The sequence below is a fragment of the Mytilus californianus genome, unplaced genomic scaffold (assembly GCF_021869535.1).
Source record: "Mytilus californianus isolate M0D057914Y unplaced genomic scaffold, xbMytCali1.0.p SCAF_25, whole genome shotgun sequence".
Classification (NCBI taxonomy): domain Eukaryota; kingdom Metazoa; phylum Mollusca; class Bivalvia; order Mytilida; family Mytilidae; genus Mytilus; species Mytilus californianus.
This window is the reverse complement of record NW_026262674.1, coordinates 4,425,860-4,443,688: the sequence shown is the minus strand read 5'-3', so window position 1 is coordinate 4,443,688 and position 17,829 is coordinate 4,425,860. Positions and strand designations below refer to the sequence as shown.

Below are 17,829 nucleotides of genomic sequence, written 5' to 3'. Positions count from 1 at the left end.
AATTTCAAACTCAAAGTAATAAACTATGACATCTTGTACATAATAACCATCCGTATTTAATAAAGCGCACAATTGATCAAGCGTCTCCGTGAAGGGTAATTTAATATTTGCCATGGGATAGAGTAAATCATCTCCCGCATATTAACCAATCAAACGCTTTGACATTTTCATTATAAAACAATTAGTAACCTGTTCCCTAAAGTTACGTGTCATATACAGCTATCTTTTTTGTTGCGATTCTTTTACTTACACAATACAATGCAGCCACCTCGCACTGAATATGCATGAAATATTTTCCACTTGACATATACCAAACAACAATCAATTTAGACGACAAAGATTATTTGGCAAAGTTTATCTTTTGTGATCTTCTATTTTATTTATATTAAATATTTAAACTTTATTTCACTAATAATGTGTATTTATCTTTTAGTGGGTACCAGATCAAAAAGATCCAGTAGTCAGGTAAGAAATAAGATTATACAAAACGTTTCATCGAACAATTACACAAGGACCTGGGAAAATAATAAACAGGAAGTTGTTTATTAAAAGAAAATATCATGTTAAATCATAGTCAAAAGTCAAAAGAAATAATATAACATGGAACTTTATTCACAGAGATGACTAGAACTAAACTGACTTTGTATACTATATTCACATTTTAAATACGTTTGTTTTCTTTATTTTAATCTTGAAATATAGCTTGTCACTTATAGTTCTGCAACGTATACACTAACTTTTATCAATAAGAATACTCAACAGTCCATCTTGTAAAAAGTTAGGCTGGTCCTCTCCCTTGCAACATACGGGTATCTCAGATACCTTTGTTGTCTTATATCTGTCAGAGCCAAACAGATAAAGGACAGGGAACCAGTCTAGTAAAAAGTGTACCCCGAATGGCTATGTCAGTTTGTCATCGACTGATGAATTTAGAATTGCCCTTTTGTATCTTCTGCCTTGTTAACACTATTAGTATTGACTATTTTAATCGGTTTTTAGATAAAAATTAAAATGAATTGATGTTATTCATGCACAACATTATTCTTATGTAACTTGTAAGATAATGTTAAAAGTCCAGAAATTTTGTAAAGCATATTTTTCATGTTTTTATATATATTTCAGATTGCCATTTTGAAAAACAAGGTAAGATTATTGCTTTATAAATCAATATAAAATGTGTCAGTGTACTCAAACACTAGAAAAAAATAAATATACACATTTTACTCTAGCTATGAACAGTGTTCTCGTAGTGTTCTCATACACTATACACATTGTACACTAGCTATGACATACAGTGAGAGGTCAGTGTGGAATAATTACACTACTGTATGTTTCATTAAAATGTCTTTCTTGATCTTGATCTTGATAGGTATACGGTGAAACATCCAAGGATATTATACTACTCTCGATTGTCGTCACCCAATCAAGAGGCATTCCAAAATCAGATTGTATTTCCCAATAAAGTGTAACATTCACGATAGCACGTGCTTCCCATGACAACGTCACAATAATGCATAGGAAAACACACGAAAAAAGTAATATATATATATACAATATAAATGTATGTGCATTGTCGGAAAATAAAAAAAATATTTGTATAAGCTTTAGAAACAGGACGAAAAGTGAAGTTCGCCGAGCTTTTCTCCTGTTTCGTAGCGAGTACAAATACATTTTATATTTCAAGGTCAATGTTTCTCTGACTGTTAATGACGTCTTTACACTAAATCCATTGGATGTTGGATGTGTGTTGATTGATACTCTAGTCTTAGATACATGATTTTTTTATTAGTTTTTATTGGCTTTGAACTAGTTGTCAGTAACTGCGAGTACTCTAAGATCTGTACTTAGTGTTTTTCTTTTTGTTGGGATGTATAAATACCCTGCCATGTCCGGCCTGTGTTTTTTGTTACTTGCTTTTCTGATTGATCTGATGAGTTAATAAAATTGAGAATGGAAATAGGGAATGTGTTAAAGAGACAACAACCCGACCAAAGAACAGAATACAGCCGAAGGCCACCAATGGGTCTTCAACACAGCGAGAAAATCCCGCACCCGGAGGCGTTTTTCAACTGGCCCCTAAACAAAAATATGTACTAGTTCAGTGATAATGGACGTCATACTAAACTCCAAAAACATATGAATGAACTAAAATTAAAAATCATACAAGACTAACAAAGGCCAGAGGCTCCTGACTTGGGACAGGCGCACAAATGCGACGGGGTTAAACATGTTTTGTGAGATCTCAACCCTCCCCTATACCTCTAGCCAATGTAGAATAAAGAAACACATACCAGTACGCACAGTAAAAATTCAGTTTAAAAGAAGTCCGAGTCCGATGTCAGAATAGGTAACAAATGAAACTAAGGAAAATGACAATGATATATAAATGAACAAAGGACTACTACTAGCAGTTACTGACATGCCATGTATGAATATTGTCGGGAAAAAAATATTTTTTAATGAGCTTTAGAAACAGGACAAAAAGTGAAATTCGTCGTTATTTTCTCCTGTTTTGTAGCGAATTATAAATAAGTTTTATATTTCAATGTTTCAATGTTTCTCCGACTGTTAATGACGTCTTTACACTAAATCCATTGGATTTTGGATGTGTGTTGATTGATACTTTAGTCTTAGATACATGGTTTTTTATTAGTTGTTATTGGCTTTGAACTAGCTGTCAGTAACTGCGAGTACTCTAAGATCTGTACTTAGTGGGTTTTTTGTTGTTGGGATGTATAAATACCCTGCCACGTCCCGTCTGTGTTTTTGTTACTTGTTTTTCCGTCGATCTGACGAGTCGAGCCCATTTTAACTGATTTTTATAGTTTGTTCATATGTTGTACTGTTACACCTCTGTCCCAGGTTAGGGGGAGGGTTGAGCGCCCGTTAACATGTTTAACCCCACCACATTCGGTATGTGCCTGTCCCAAGTCGGGAGCCTGTAATTCAGTGGTTGTCTGATGTTGCTGTATATCATATTTGTAATTCGTGTATTGTTTTTAAATAATTCAGGCCGTTAGTTTTCTCGTTTGGATTGTTTTACATTTGTCATTTCGTGGCCTTTTATAGCTGACTATGCGGTATGGTTTTTGTACATTGTTGAAGGCCGTACGGTGACCTATAGTTGTTAACTTCTATGTAATTTGGTCTCTGGTGGAGAGTTGTCCCATTGGCAATTATACCACAACTTATTTCATATATTGTTTTTATCCCGCAGTTTACAACCGGCATTTTAAGATTTAGTTGTTTAAATCCAATTAGTTGTTTCTGATTTTTTAAAGAAATCGACGTTAGTGTAAACGCGGACACAAAAAGAAATATTCACATTACCGTTTGTTCAACATGGAAGCTGAGTAACAGGAGACTTTATATTTGTACAAGTACAAATAAAGCAAAAAAATAGCAATGTACATGTTATTCATACAATAGATGGGTGATTGCTGGATAAAACTAGTTAGTTAAAGGTTGAAGCATAAAAATGTAATTTTAAAAGATGAATGCCTCTTCATGTATTTTATAGGGCTGTAAAGTGTGCTCATGTAAAGTTAACGCTTTTACAACTCAATAAAATTACAAAAAGCAGCATTCAATTCCCAAATAAACACTGATCAGTTTCAGAAAATCTTACGACTAAAGTTGATCATAAGTATACTGAATTGTTCATAACGTACGATCAACTTTAATATAGTCGTAAGATTTTGTGAAACTGATCAAAGTCACCATATTTTTCATTCTATATTGTGCCATATAAAACTCTTCAGAAAATACAGTAAAACATCTGTCACAATATAAAAAAAAATGGATGCGAAACATGCTAAAAGCCACCCATCACCCCCATACATTTATTTTCACTCCTACAATAAACAATATTCATTTGTTGACGATAAAAAAAAACAATAAATTCTGTACCCACACATCGCAGACAACAACTTGCGAGGGAGTTTTAAATATAACACTCTACTATCTAAACTAGTGGTTTCTTTTACGACTAAGGTAAATAAAGGTAAATATTTGTTTTTATTTGACCTCTGATAAAGGGTTAACATTCTTAAGATAATACAAACACTCTGTCTAGTTATATATCTAAGTTTGTGACTGTATATGTTTGTCGGTCATATTTAAGTTGAATGCGAGAGTAGAACATTTTGAAAGTAAATGTACAAACTGTGATTTCATTATTGTTCAAGGGGTACCAATTTTCGTGGATTTTGTGGGTTCAGGTAAACCACGAATTAAAAGTTCAACGAATTACAAGTTCGAGCTTGTACACAAAAAAAAGGATGAAATGTTACACCTAAAGTTATATCAAATTTAGAACAACTATACTAGAAAATTAGCGTGTGTGCGTGTGTAACACCATAAATCGTATTATGAATCTCTAAGGTGTGATTTCACACAAAGTTAACACTTATAAGTGTTGGTTTTGTGCAACTCGTCACTGGAATTAGTGTAACCTCCGTGTAAGATGTATACACTGTTAACAAACTTGCAATGTTGCACTAAAAGTTACACAATATTTAGAACAGCTTTCCAGAAAATCGATGTGTTTGGGTGTTTAACACCATAGATTGTGTTATAAATCACTTAGGCGTGATTTCTCACAAACTCAACACTTAAAAATTCTTGAATTAGTGTAACCTCCGTGTAAGTTGTATGAAGCAAACTTTTGCAAAACCACGAAATCAAACATTATCGAAAATACAAGTTTCCTGAATCCGCGAGAATTATCCACGTAAATAAATGAATATGTAATTTGTTAATCAGTTTCTTGTATATATTCATATTAACATGATGAATAAAAACTACTATAACACATAAATGAAATGTCATCTAGGGGTCAATATGAGATTTTTAACAGTAGACAAGTGTCTACACAATATGTCAAGTTTTAAATCGATATACAACGTTGTTTCAATAAAATTGAGAATGGAAATGGGAAATGTGTCAAAGAGATATTTTGAAGATCTATTGCGGTCTTTTTGATTTGTAAAAGATCTTCAAATAAGAAGTAAGCAGATGGCGTAGCATTGTGTCCGCTACTCTACATTTAGTTTCTGAATGACGGACACAGAGTAACGTTATCCTATTGTAAAAAGTTTGACTATATATCCAGGAATTTTCAGTAGTACATAGACAAAAAGAACTTTTCTAATGTTGTACTGTTACACCACTGTCCCAGGTTAGGGGGAGGGTTGGCGCCTTCAAGCTAGTTTAACCCCGCCACATTCTGTATGTGACTGTCCCAAGTCAGGAGCCTATAATTCAGTTGTTGTCGTTTGTTGCTGTACATCATATTTGTTTTTCGTTCATTATTTTGTACATTAATTAGGCCGTTAGTTTTCTCGTTTAAATTGTTTTACATTTGTCATTTCGGGGCCTTTTATAGCTGACTGTGCGGTATGGGCTTTGTTCATTGTTGAAGGCCGTACGGTGACCTATAGTTGTTAATTTCTGTGTCATTTGGTCTCTTGTGGAGAGTTGTCTCATTGGGAAACATACCACATCTTATTTTTATATTTATTTAATTTGATTTATTTATATTGCAGCTAGCAAATCTTCAAGGTTTGGTAAGTATTTTGTACACAATATGTGAAATACTTCAGATGTTGGGTATACGTTAACACGAACAACAAACAAAACATCAAGAGGTCAGATGTTTACAGTAGACAAAAGAACAGCATAATTATTTTTTTCTGTGTCTTGAATTCGGCACCACAATGTTACAACTTCATTTTTGCACTTTGTAAAATATAGTTCCTCAAAACGATTCGAGCTGATGCAGTTGCTTATCAACGGCTTACAAAAGTATCTTTCGTCCTAAATCACTCCATCAGCTGTATAATTCAAAATATACCTATGTGATGCTTTTCTGCGTCAACTGAACATACTGTTGTACATTATAATACTCAAATACAGGTATTTCAATTTTAGCAACAAATTCAGGGGAAATATACGGACCTCAATGTCATTGAAAATTTGTATGATTTAGGCACAAAATTAAAACTGACATTTACATAGTTTAAGTCTTTTTTTAGATTTTTATCAATGTTAAGGGAGCGTTCAAGAAAAAAAATGTATTTTGTTTTGGTGTTCTAAAATTTCATGTCAAAAACAGAATTAAATAAACATGAAACCAAAAACGATTTTTTGAACGAACTTTTCAGTTTGAGATATAGTCATATGGATGCATTGTCTGAAAAGAGCTCAATTAAGAGCGACTGATAGGTTTCAAATATTAGTCAGGGAGCTTGTTTTCTCTTTTGAATTGTTTCAGGTTTTGCAATGTCAATTCTTTTTATAGCTTATAGTATATACTCTATGGATTTTTGTGATTGTTGAAAGCCGTACTGTGCCCAATATTGCTGACATCGTCGTCCTTTGGACTCTGGTGGACAGTTGTCTCGTTGACAATCATACCACATCTAGATCTCCTTATTTTCATATACTTGCTTCTTAATGGGGGTTTTGTTAAGGCTATTCGAACAATAATACGAAATAAATTTTCACTTATTTCATGTTTTTTTTATTCAGCTTCAACAAATAGAGAAAGGTGAAGAACAAACTATAACAACGCTGCCACCTACAGTAAAACCAGAAGCAATCAACAAGGCCAAGGAATCTCGAATGGTCACATCCAAAACTACTGACAATGAGAAGTCTGATGAAAGTCTAACACCAGATGAAGTGGCCGTCTTAAAGGTAAGAACTGGTGAAAGATGAAGCCAAGATGGCGACCTTTAGAATAGAAAATTTTTTAAAGAGGTCATTGATGTGTAAATTGGGCCAATTAGCTCACAAACTTAATAAAAGTTCAGAGTTCATTCATAAAAAAATGTATTCAATCCTTAAAGTTCTGAACCCAAACATTTTAATTTTTCTTTCAATTTCAACTTTCTGGTTCCCCAGGATCCCAATCATAATTCATGTGTAGAGTGCATGAAAATATCATTGAAATCGACAACTAGAAATAAGAAGATGTGGTATGAGTGCCAATGAGACAACTATCCATCCAAGTCACGCTGTGTAAAAAGTAAACAATTATAGGTCAAAGTACGGCCTTCAACACAGAGCCTTGGCTCACACCGAACAGCAGGAACCCAAAATGACTAGTGTAAAACAATTCAAACAGGATAACCAACGGTCTGATCTATATAAAAAACGAGAAACGAGAAACACTTATGAACCACATCAACAAACGACAACTACTGAACATCAGATTCCTGACTTAAGACAGGTGTAAACAATTGCAGCGGGTTTAAACGTTTTAATGGTACCAAACCTTCACCCTTTTTCTGAAACAATAGTGTAACATCACAACATAGAAAGACACACTATAACATATCAAACTGAAAGAGAAACGAGAAACACTTATGAACCACATCAACAAACGAAAACCACTGAAAAGTTTTTACATAAGTTACGAACATTGTCTATCGAAGTGTAAACCAAAGAAACAAATTCTAACTGGCCAATCACAGTCAGGTATTTGAAGATATGCAAATAATATAAGAAATATTCTCACATAAAGACTTTATAAAGAAAAAAAACACACAGACAGTCAAAATATTTTTTTTGAAATCACCGGATGAAGTAGCGGTCTTAATGGTAAAAACAGGCGTTATGGGGATATTTTGATGCTAATCTAAAAGTAGGAGGTTGTAGTTATCTGTTTGGTTATTTTTCTAATAAATATTTTCATGAAATGATTCACAAAGTAATTTAACTTCAACCCATTACCACACAATAATGATACAAAAAGGGTTTTGGAATTCCTCAATACAATAATTAGGTACACCCAAACCGAAAGACTCTGTTGCATTCATTTTAAGTGTGTAAAATGGGATAAAAAGAATTGCCAAACGATATTAAGGTGGTACCCAACACCTTCACTAAAATTAATTTGGCTCGTTTAATTTTCATAAAATTTTGACAAAGTATTTACTTTGACCCTATGACAAAAATATAAAAATTTCAAAAAATTTGAACCAACCAATTTATCAGAAAAATTAGACTGGTTATATAGCAGTTTGACAAACACTAACTTTAAATCATTGAGAAGCTTAATATTCCCTTAACAGTACAACGTAATAAAAAAGTTTAGCTGATTTTACTCCCTTTTACTTGAGTTATCTCCCTGTAGTGTTAGGTACCACCTTAAACATTTTTAACACAGCAATCACCAACATAAGACACCGTATAAATATCCAACAAAAACATACAAAGAAAAACAACAAGTAAGGCCATAAAAAAGAATATCTTTGTTTGCGCTAACCCTACCTACCCAGAAGATATCAGCCTACTCAAAATCTTTTATTGTCCTGATGTGAAAAAGTTTTTTTTAATCAGATAGGCATGAAGACTATAAAACATCTGACACTTCAATTTCTTTTTGCCGAAAAAAAAGAAAATGCCTACCTACCTACCCACTGTCTCTACCTTTGGATAGGGTTTGGGCAAACCAAAATATTTTTAAGTGTGGCCTAATTCATGGTCCAGATAGCCTGATTGGTAAAGCCGGGTTGGTACTTATATATGATTTTCAGTTTTGCTGTACCGTTTCTAATTTGTTCTCCTGGCTACATTAAAGTAGTAAATAATATTATCGTTCCTTTTTAGGCATTAAAAAATACTTTAAACCGTCAACGTCAGCAGAAATTGAATTCCAAGATACGAGAAGAGCTTGGTAGGTCTATTTTAATCATTTCCTAGTACATGCATTCATATTGGGCATTGGTTTCAACAACTACAATAACAATACAACTGTTTTGAGGTTACGGATATTTTACCTAAAGCATCGTTTGTTTTACTAAATGAATGCCTATGTTGTATTTTAAACCAGATATTTCTTTGGCAACAATATTAATTGTTTGGTTCCTTTACACTTCTGACTTAATTTGGGAATTCCACTGAAGTTGTGTAGGGTCATATCCGTCTTTAAAGTGAAAATACGAACAAAAATGGCAAAAAAGACCATTTATGATGTTTTCTTAGTTAGGAATGATGTTATTGTTAAAAATATAATAAGTATTTTTTGGAAAGATATAAACTGTTGATCAATCTAACATGGATAAAAGGAAGTAAGATTCTCTTAACAATTTTTCTCAAATAGTACTATGCAATGTATGCTGTGCCAATCATTTATATGTTTATGTACAAATCGTTGGGTATGCGTAATAAGTGACCGGGCTCTAAAAGGCCTAAGTAAAATTAGTTAACTTTACAAATTAATTTCATTCCGAACCTTTAAACAACGGATTTGTTATCTTTTTTGTACAAAAAAGTAGAAGATTAAAAGAGGGCACTCTTTTCTAAACTGGTGATGAAAAAAAATAAAAGATGCCAAAAAAAGCAATAAGCATTCTTAATTAAAAAAAAGACAACATCATTGCCAAATGAAGACGGGGAAACAACAAAAAAAACCTAAAAAAAACACGAACCTAAATAAAATCGAGGTTTTCCGTAGAGTCAACATTCCCGACTAACCAGTGAAACCCATCGAGCTGCACTTGTAAATCATAAGTAGAAATCTCATATAGAATTATAAATAACATATAATTGCAATTAAACTATGAACACTGGACACTTTTAATTTGCAAAACACTCATTTGCAAATCCGCCGCCGCCTTTCCTTAGAGCTACAGTGTCGTGTACATAACCAAAATGTGCGGAATTACATGGGATTCAATAATTTCATTGCTTTTCTGCTGTTATTATTATATATATTTTGTAATTTGATTCAGAAAAACCTGGGATTTTTAATATCCCATGGGATACGGCAAATCCCATGGGATTGACCATTATCCCATGGGATTTTGGTTAAATCCCATAGGATTTTTTTGGGTCCCATGGGATAATTGTAGTCCCATGGGATATTTGTTGTCCCATGGGACAAAAAAAAATCCCATGGGACTATTATTATCCCATGGGATTTTTAATATCCCATGGGACAGAATAAAATTCTATGGGATTTAAATAATAAATACAGTATACAGTAATGTGTATGTTACAATGAATTCTGTTTGGGAGTAAAAAGTTTATAATATATATATGAATGCATTTTGGTTTTTTTCATTTTGTCACAAACATGTTTTTAATTTGTTTATATGACAATAAATATTATTATTATTTTGGAAAGTATAATAATATTTAAAGTAAAAAAAGAAAATTCTTTAACTGAAATAAAATTATGACATGTCTTAATAAAAGAAAAAAATATAGATTTGAAATCTTTGTCTTGTTTCTTTTATTATGAAAAATAGAACTAAAAAAAATATTTCATATTCTGACTGAATAAATTGACAAAGCACAGTTAATAGTTTACTCTTTTCATGAGGTAAAGTTTTCTTTGTTATAGTTCCATTGCAATACATGAATATGCAAACGATTTGAATCTTATACCTTTGTGGTGTTCATAATATTACGTTTATATTTGCAAAATTATAAAATAAACACTTTTCTTGTTAAGTTTTAGTTTTCTTGTTTCAGCTTGCTATGCACAATTATTCAGTCCACTATATAAGAGTGAAGTAAATAAATTATTTCATCCACTAGAATATTCCTACACTTCTTAGACAATACATTTTTGCAATCTGTTCTTCAAAGATCTTCCTCTGTACATCTTTATTGGATGGAGCGATTTAAATGAGTGGAAAAAGCAAGTTCATTTGGACAACAAAATACTAATATATTTTTTCATTCCTCCCTTCTTTCAATTGATAATTACGTTGTTGCATAAATTTATATGATTAAGTTCTTGTGTATCTATGATCATGATGATATGACTCCTTTTTGTTTATAGTCATTATGTTGAAATTTCCTCTTTCTTATGTAGGAAAAAAAACACATTCCATATCAAATTAATAAAAAAGTCACACTATGTAGAAAAATATCAACTTTTAATTTTCTGTTCTGTATTGACCTGTTGAATGATGATCATTAAAACCAAGATGTCTGACCTACAAATACACAAAACTCAAAAATTATAAATGAAGTGAAATACAGCAATAAAATGGCTATTTCATCATGCTTATGTACATTTTGATAAACTTTCATTTGAATATTTAACATTGTAAGTACTCTTATTTCAGTGCTCTGTTTCTATGGTTTTCATATTAGTTGTTTTTGTGCCTTGTTGCAGTCTTTTGAGTTAAGCCAATTGCAACAAATGTTTACAGTTTGTTCAAATGTTGTGCTGTTATAAAAACCACTGTCCCAGGTTAGGTGTGGGTTGGGTGCTCACAAAATGTTTATTTTATTAGTTGATATTTGCTTTGAATTAGCTGTCAGTAACTGTGAGTACTAATAGATCTGTATGTTGAGTCTTTTTTTTTTGTTAAAGGGAAAGAATAAATTTCCAGCCACATCCGATCTGTGTTTTTGGTAGCTGTTTTTCTGCTTTGTTGCATTCTAATGAGTTAATAAAATTGAGAATAAAAACGGGAATGTTTCAAAATAACCTGACCCAAGAGCAGAAAAAAAGCCCTTTTAACTGATTTTATAGTTTTTATATTGAACTGACACTAACATCACTGTCCTTAATTAGAGGAGGATTTGGCGCCAGCAAACATGTTAAACCATGCCACAGTTTGTAAGTGTCTGTCCCAAGTCAGGGGACTGTTATTCAGTGGTTGTCAATTATTGCTTTATATCATATTTGTTGTTGTTTAATATTTTGTGCAAAAATCAGGCACTTAGCTTTCGCCTTTGTGGTGTTTCCCCCAAGCATGTTTAGCATGGATAGACGCCATGCCCTTTTTGAATTGTTTTACATTAATTTTGTTATTTCATGGCCTTTTATAGATTACTATGCGGTATAGAGTTTGCTCATTGTAGAAGGCTGTACAGTACTATTTTTGTTAAATTTAATGTCATTTGATCTCTATTGGAGAAAAGTCTTATTGGCAATCATACCGCTTCTTAATTTTATGTCAACCCTGCCTTAATTTTGCCTGTCCAAAATCAGGAGCCTGTACATAGTTCATTGGTTGATGTTGGTTCACGTCCGTCATATTTTTTTTTATAAATTAGTCTGGTTTGAATTGATGTTTTGTTCCAAATTTTGTTTGTGGTGTCTTTTATAGATGACTATATCATGTATAGGGTATGGGTTTTCCCATTATCTACAGGTCATCATTGGCCTCTAATAAGTAATTGCATTGCTTACATCCACTTAATTGAACTCTGGTGGATAGTTTTCTCATTTATCATACCACATCTTATTTTCATAATAATCATTATTCAAGGGCAATAACTTTTATAGAAGTGGACTACAATTATCCCATGGGACCCAAAAAAATCCTTTGGGATTTAACCAAAATCCCATGGGATAATGGTCAATCCCATGGGATTTGCCATATCCCATGGGATATTGAAAATCCCATGTTTTTCTAAATCAAATTACAAAATATATATAAAAAAACAGCAGAAAAGCAATGAAATTATTGAATCCCATGTAATTCCGCACATTTTGGTTATATACACGACACTGTAACTCTGAGGAGAGGCGGCGGCGGATTTGCAAATGAGTGTTTTGCAAATTAAAAGTGTCCCATGTTTATATATTACATTTGACAACAGAAGCTATTGAATCGATTTAGAGTTACTGGAACTATCAAGTATTTTTGCTGATGTTTTGTTCATTGACATTATTTAGAAAACAAGCAGACATTTTATGATAAACCTATTATCGAGAAAGGAGCCGATGATGTCGCAGTCCTAAAGTCCTTAGCAAGCAAACTGTCCAAAGACACCGAAACGAAACAGAATTTACAACAACGTGATGATAAAGGTATGTTATTGTTTAAATCTAGGATCTTTCAGTGTGGTTAAACGTCTCTTTCTTAGACATTCTAACTTGTGGCAAATTTTGGATGTTGGATAGAATTGAATATATGTGTCAAAGCAAGGATTTGTATAGTCACTATACAAATCCTTGGTCAAAGAGACAAAATCCCGACCAAATAGCAGAAAATAGCCCAAGGCCACCAATGGGTCTTCAACACAGCGAGGAAATCCCTTGTTCAGTCAAATAAAACGATGGGAATTTAAAGAAGAACTCAACCGTGTAAAATAAGTAATGTTTGCACCAGGTATAGTAATTTTGATTGTTTATGTTAAGGCACCTTTTTACTCGTTTTGAAGATCAATTGCTATAAGTATGATTGTACTCAATTAAGTTCTTTCTCTGTTTTGTTTGTATTCTCTAGTGTTTGTTTTAAGTCTGATATAAACAGTATATTTACATGTTTTAGAAAATTTATCCAAAAACAAAGAAGTGCAGCCAAAGGAAGGACAATTTTCACAGTATAGACAAGAAGGTATTTATTTCTCGCATCGACTTGTAATATATGATAGGGATATGCGGTATGATTGCCAATGAAAAAATAAATGTCCACCAGCGTCAAAATTACGTTGATGAAAGCAAATATAAGTCACCGTACGGCTTTCTACAATGAACAAAAGCTATACCGTATAGTCATCTATGAACGACCCCGACATAACAAAATTTAAAGTCATTCAAACGAGAGAAAAAAATCATGACACAGTCCTGACATGACAAAAATGTAAAACAATTTATAAACCACAAGCCTTGTACATGTAAACCATAATTTGTCTTTTATTACCATTGACATTATTTTGTTCAACAGTGCTCGGTTAACAGACTATAATAGCTTATTGCTTAAGACTGCTTGTTTTTAAATTCAAAAGGATAGTATCTTTCAAATATAATGCTTAATTCAACGTTTACAAAAAACTCAAAATGGTGCATTGGAAAGAGACTTTTGTGTACTTTAGAGCATTTTTTCGTATCTTCTTACTATGTGATATTTGGTATAAGTCAGTTAGACAGCAACCCGACAAAAAGAAATCTAAGGGTTGGTTCTATAGTGTATACGTATTTGAACTAGGTCACCCCTATTGGACCGAAGATCGCAAAAACTTCTAATTTAATATAAATGTACCAGGAAAAATATACGTTTTTATTGAGAGATAAATGTGACTTGATATATAAATTGTTTTCTGCTCTTTGGTCGGGTTGTTGTCTCTTTGAAACATTCCTTGTTTCCATTCTCAATTTTAGTTTTCTTATAATGATGAAGAAATCTTATGCTTTAGTTTTAGCCCAAATTGAGGACAGATTGCTTCAAGATATGGATTTTGCTTTAAAAACTGGGTTCACTGTAGAGGAAATACTTACAGATTTGCAAGAAAAGGGTAAGAAGAATGAGTTACATTAGGTAATGTATGTATAAGATTTTGTGTTTATGTTATGGTTGATCGCTCACAAATATGCTGAACCCCGCCAAAATGTAAGAATAAGTTAAATAATGTATGTATGTATGTATGTATGTATGTATGTATGTATGTGCCATCATACAGATATACTTGTCCCCGCAACACTTTAAGAGAGTGTCCTCATCAAAGAATGTTTAGTCAATTGTTTAGGTGATTGGTGGTGGTTTTCACCAGTCATAATTGCTTTTGTTTAATGTTAATAGCTTTAATCAGGAGCCTGTAATCCAGTTACAACTGCTTTGATTTTCTGCTAGCAGCGTGCTTGCCTGAGGGACAGGTCTTCCTGCGTACTGTCACATTGCGAACTCAAACTTTACAAAATGGCTCAGCATGTTGGTCTAGTATAAAGCAAGATTCATACGGAAGATATTCACTAAGATTAGCGACTACAAATATGAAAGAATTGGGTGTAAAGTGTTATTAAAGATAATAATCTTAAATATATTTTATATGACTACATTTATCAATGTTTCTTTACTTGTAGAAAAACGATTTGAGGAGCTGAAAATAGCTGAGATGACAAATCGTATCGAAACACTCAGCAAAATGAGTAATAGAGATTGATAGAATTAACATTCCCCCCTTTTTTGTGCAATTTGATGTTAATTGAAAGCTATGAGAACAATTATAGAAATGTAAAAGATATTATGTAGCAACTTTAAAACCTGATCAAATACTGTGACATATAATCAATTTATGTATGTATATATAAGTACAAAGGTTTATGGGGAGTTGCGGACACAAACTTGATTATTTACATTATTTATCTTATTGCAGTTTCGTTACTTAATATCATGAAAGTTGTAGATAGTCTTTTCGTGACAAAGGTATGAATATTGTGTTTTTCAAACTTCACATGCCGTTAAATGCATTTACAAGTATTGAGTAGTTTTATGTACGAATACATTTAGAAACATTTTATGGTAGTGCTCAGTAAAAAAAATGTTATATTAGAAAGGTTAAGTATACCTCTATACATCAACAGCCGACGACACGCCAAATGCATATGATATTGTTGAAGCTATTTTGTTATTATATAGTTAATAAACATTTATTGCTTTTATATGTGTATTTTTTCTTTTGTTTTTTTGCACATTATATCCAGTAATTTATGTATTTTTTATATTATTATAAAAATTATAAGATGATGTATGATTTCAAATGAGATAACTATCCATCAGAGCTCAATTGAAGTGGATGTAAGCAACTATCGGTCACTGCACCACAATAAGCAAAATATATTCTTTATAGTTAGCTATACAAGGCCCCCACAAGACAAAATGTGGAACAATGCAAACGAGAAACAAACGGACTGATGGTTGACAAAACATATAACAACAAAGTACGTTGCCGGATGAATGTGCGGAAAACTTTAATAATCAGTTGGAAAAGACTTGACTAATCAGATTGACACGAAGCAACGTACCAGTCGTGGAGTACTGAAATTAATGAAAGCTAGTTAAAGCCAATTACAACCTACATAATGATTCAGAAGCTGTCTTTCAGACTTATGAATCAATCAATCAATCAATCAATAAAAATGTAAAAATATGAAAAATGGATGTCTTAAAACATTTTCGTTTGTAAAAGTCACAATATTTTGCAACGTCCTTGAAATGCAACATATCCTCACGTCATATTTTACTGTCACTGTCAAATATGGGTTTACCGATACGACGTGTATGTGGCTCAACTACTTAGCGACATGTTTTCTCGGTCTTAGCTCTTTACATACCAGAATAGTCGTCTGATTTGAGCATTTTCCGGTTATGTCTCGTTCATGATTGTGACATTTTGACTTATGGTGGTGGGAGATGCACGCAAAGCACAATATGCATATCCTGTCGACGTTTCACGTTTCTTTTTGGTGGGGTTCGTGTTGCTTAGTCTTTAGTTTTCTATGTTGTGTTTTGTGTACCATTGTTTGTCTGTTGGTCTTTTTCTTTATTAGCCATGGCGTTGTCAGTTTATTTTCGACTCATGAGTTTGAATGTCCCTTTGGTATATGTCGCCTCTCTTTTTAAGTTCATGCGATTCCCTTTGGTTTTTTTTACCTGCGTCGCCGAAGGTGGAAGCAGGTCTAATAACCGCTCAACTATTTCCGTCCATCAAAGTTTTCTTGGCTTCTATAAAGGGAATGATTTAATATTTGGTTTGCAGATTTATAATGATGAGTTGTAGCGAGTAGGCAATTTTATTTTAAAATCTGCTATGTATCCACTTCCTGTTTGACGATAATTTGAAAATTTTCAACACTCATTATACAAGAAAATTGTCGTCTAAGATTTTTTGGCTCCTATGGAAGGGAATGATTTAGTATTTGGTCTGCAACTTGATAATGTTGAGTTGTTGCGAGTAAGCAATGTTTACATCAAGTATACATGTTCCCTTAATCAATTGCATGTAGCGACGCCTGTCTAGACCCGATATTGGTCTTGTTTAGATCTTGCTTTGTATGTTCTTTTAAAGGATTGTTTATTTAAACATCGGTAAACTGTTGCCTCTAATCATCACTGAGGGATTTTTTCTTGCCAGGAGCGACTCGACGTCTGGAGGATCTGTGTTTAAAGTGTAGCCGGTGGTGCTTTAGTTTATCGGCTCCTTTTTGTCTTTTGTTCATTGATCATTAGCTAAGTTTACCTAAAAAGCCGTGTGAGCTTTTATCATCACTTTGCGTCCGTCTTCATCCGTCGTCATAAACTTTAAATCAATCTTGTCCTCTGAAACTACTTGGCCAACCAAATGTTACAAAACTTTGCCTGAATTTTCCTTAGGGAATCTACAAACATGGCTACTGTTGCCATGAATAGAACTTAGGGATAAAATGCAATTTTTGGCTATTATCTCAACAACTAAAGTAGTTATATAGAGCAAAACTGACACGGGTAAGTAATACTAATATATGAGCAGGTCAATGTCTATTTTTTATTGAATTTTCAGAAAAATCTGACAACCCAAATTTAGAGTTATTGCCCTTGAAATGACATTGTTAAGCAAATTTCACAGTTTTAGGCTTATACATGTATAGCAAAAATTTAAACAGATACTGACACGGGTAAACATGACGAGCAGGACACGGTTAATCTGCGGTCTATATTTTCAGCAAAATCGGACGACCCATTTTGGAGGTTTGTCCCTGAAATATTTATGTTTAGCAATTTTTAAAGTTTTTGTAATAATAGATTGAGAGAAACTTTGAGGCAAATAATATCAACAAAATAAGTTCTACAAGTTAGTTCACTTTGCCAGAATCCTTAAAGAATTAATTGCCCATAAATGACGCTTTGTTTCACTAATGTTTGCCAATTATCTCAAAACACTAAGAATGATCATCAATAGAAGATCTACAAAAATATCACTAAATAAGAAACATAACTTACTTAAAATAATAGAGAATGTGTCCATGGTTCCCCTAAAGGGACATAACTCAAGAACGGTAAAAGTGACGCCACCCAAATTCAAACCTGATCTGTGTTTTGTTGTAATATTTCAAGGGAAAACACTTAGAAGGGTTGATAACAAAATAATTGTTTA

The 17,829-nt window shown here is 32.8% G+C and overlaps 1 protein-coding gene across 1 annotated transcript; it reads left to right on the top strand.

Moving 5' to 3' along the window:
• The first annotated feature begins 414 nt into the window (after positions 1-414).
• On the top strand, positions 415-15,358 carry LOC127732481 (uncharacterized). The gene is made up of 9 exons (XM_052241520.1): positions 415-465; positions 1,123-1,143; positions 5,547-5,567; positions 6,532-6,699; positions 8,617-8,683; positions 12,653-12,787; positions 13,251-13,316; positions 14,116-14,214; positions 14,780-15,358. The coding sequence occupies exons 1-9, from the start codon at positions 415-417 to the stop codon at positions 14,857-14,859; spliced, it is 708 nt and encodes a 235-aa protein (XP_052097480.1). The 3' UTR covers positions 14,860-15,358.
• The last annotated feature ends 2,471 nt before the right edge of the window (positions 15,359-17,829 follow it).

Bases quoted from the DNA above. Each gene is read 5' to 3' on its own strand.
- LOC127732481 (XM_052241520.1), top strand. From the start codon at position 415: ATGTGTATTTATCTTTTAGTGGGTACCAGATCAAAAAGATCCAGTAGT. The intron at 6,700-8,616 runs GTAAGAACTGGT...GTTCCTTTTTAG, and splicing joins ATGAAGTGGCCGTCTTAAAG to GCATTAAAAAATACTTTAAA. The intron at 13,317-14,115 runs GTATTTATTTCT...CTTATGCTTTAG, and splicing joins TTCACAGTATAGACAAGAAG to TTTTAGCCCAAATTGAGGAC.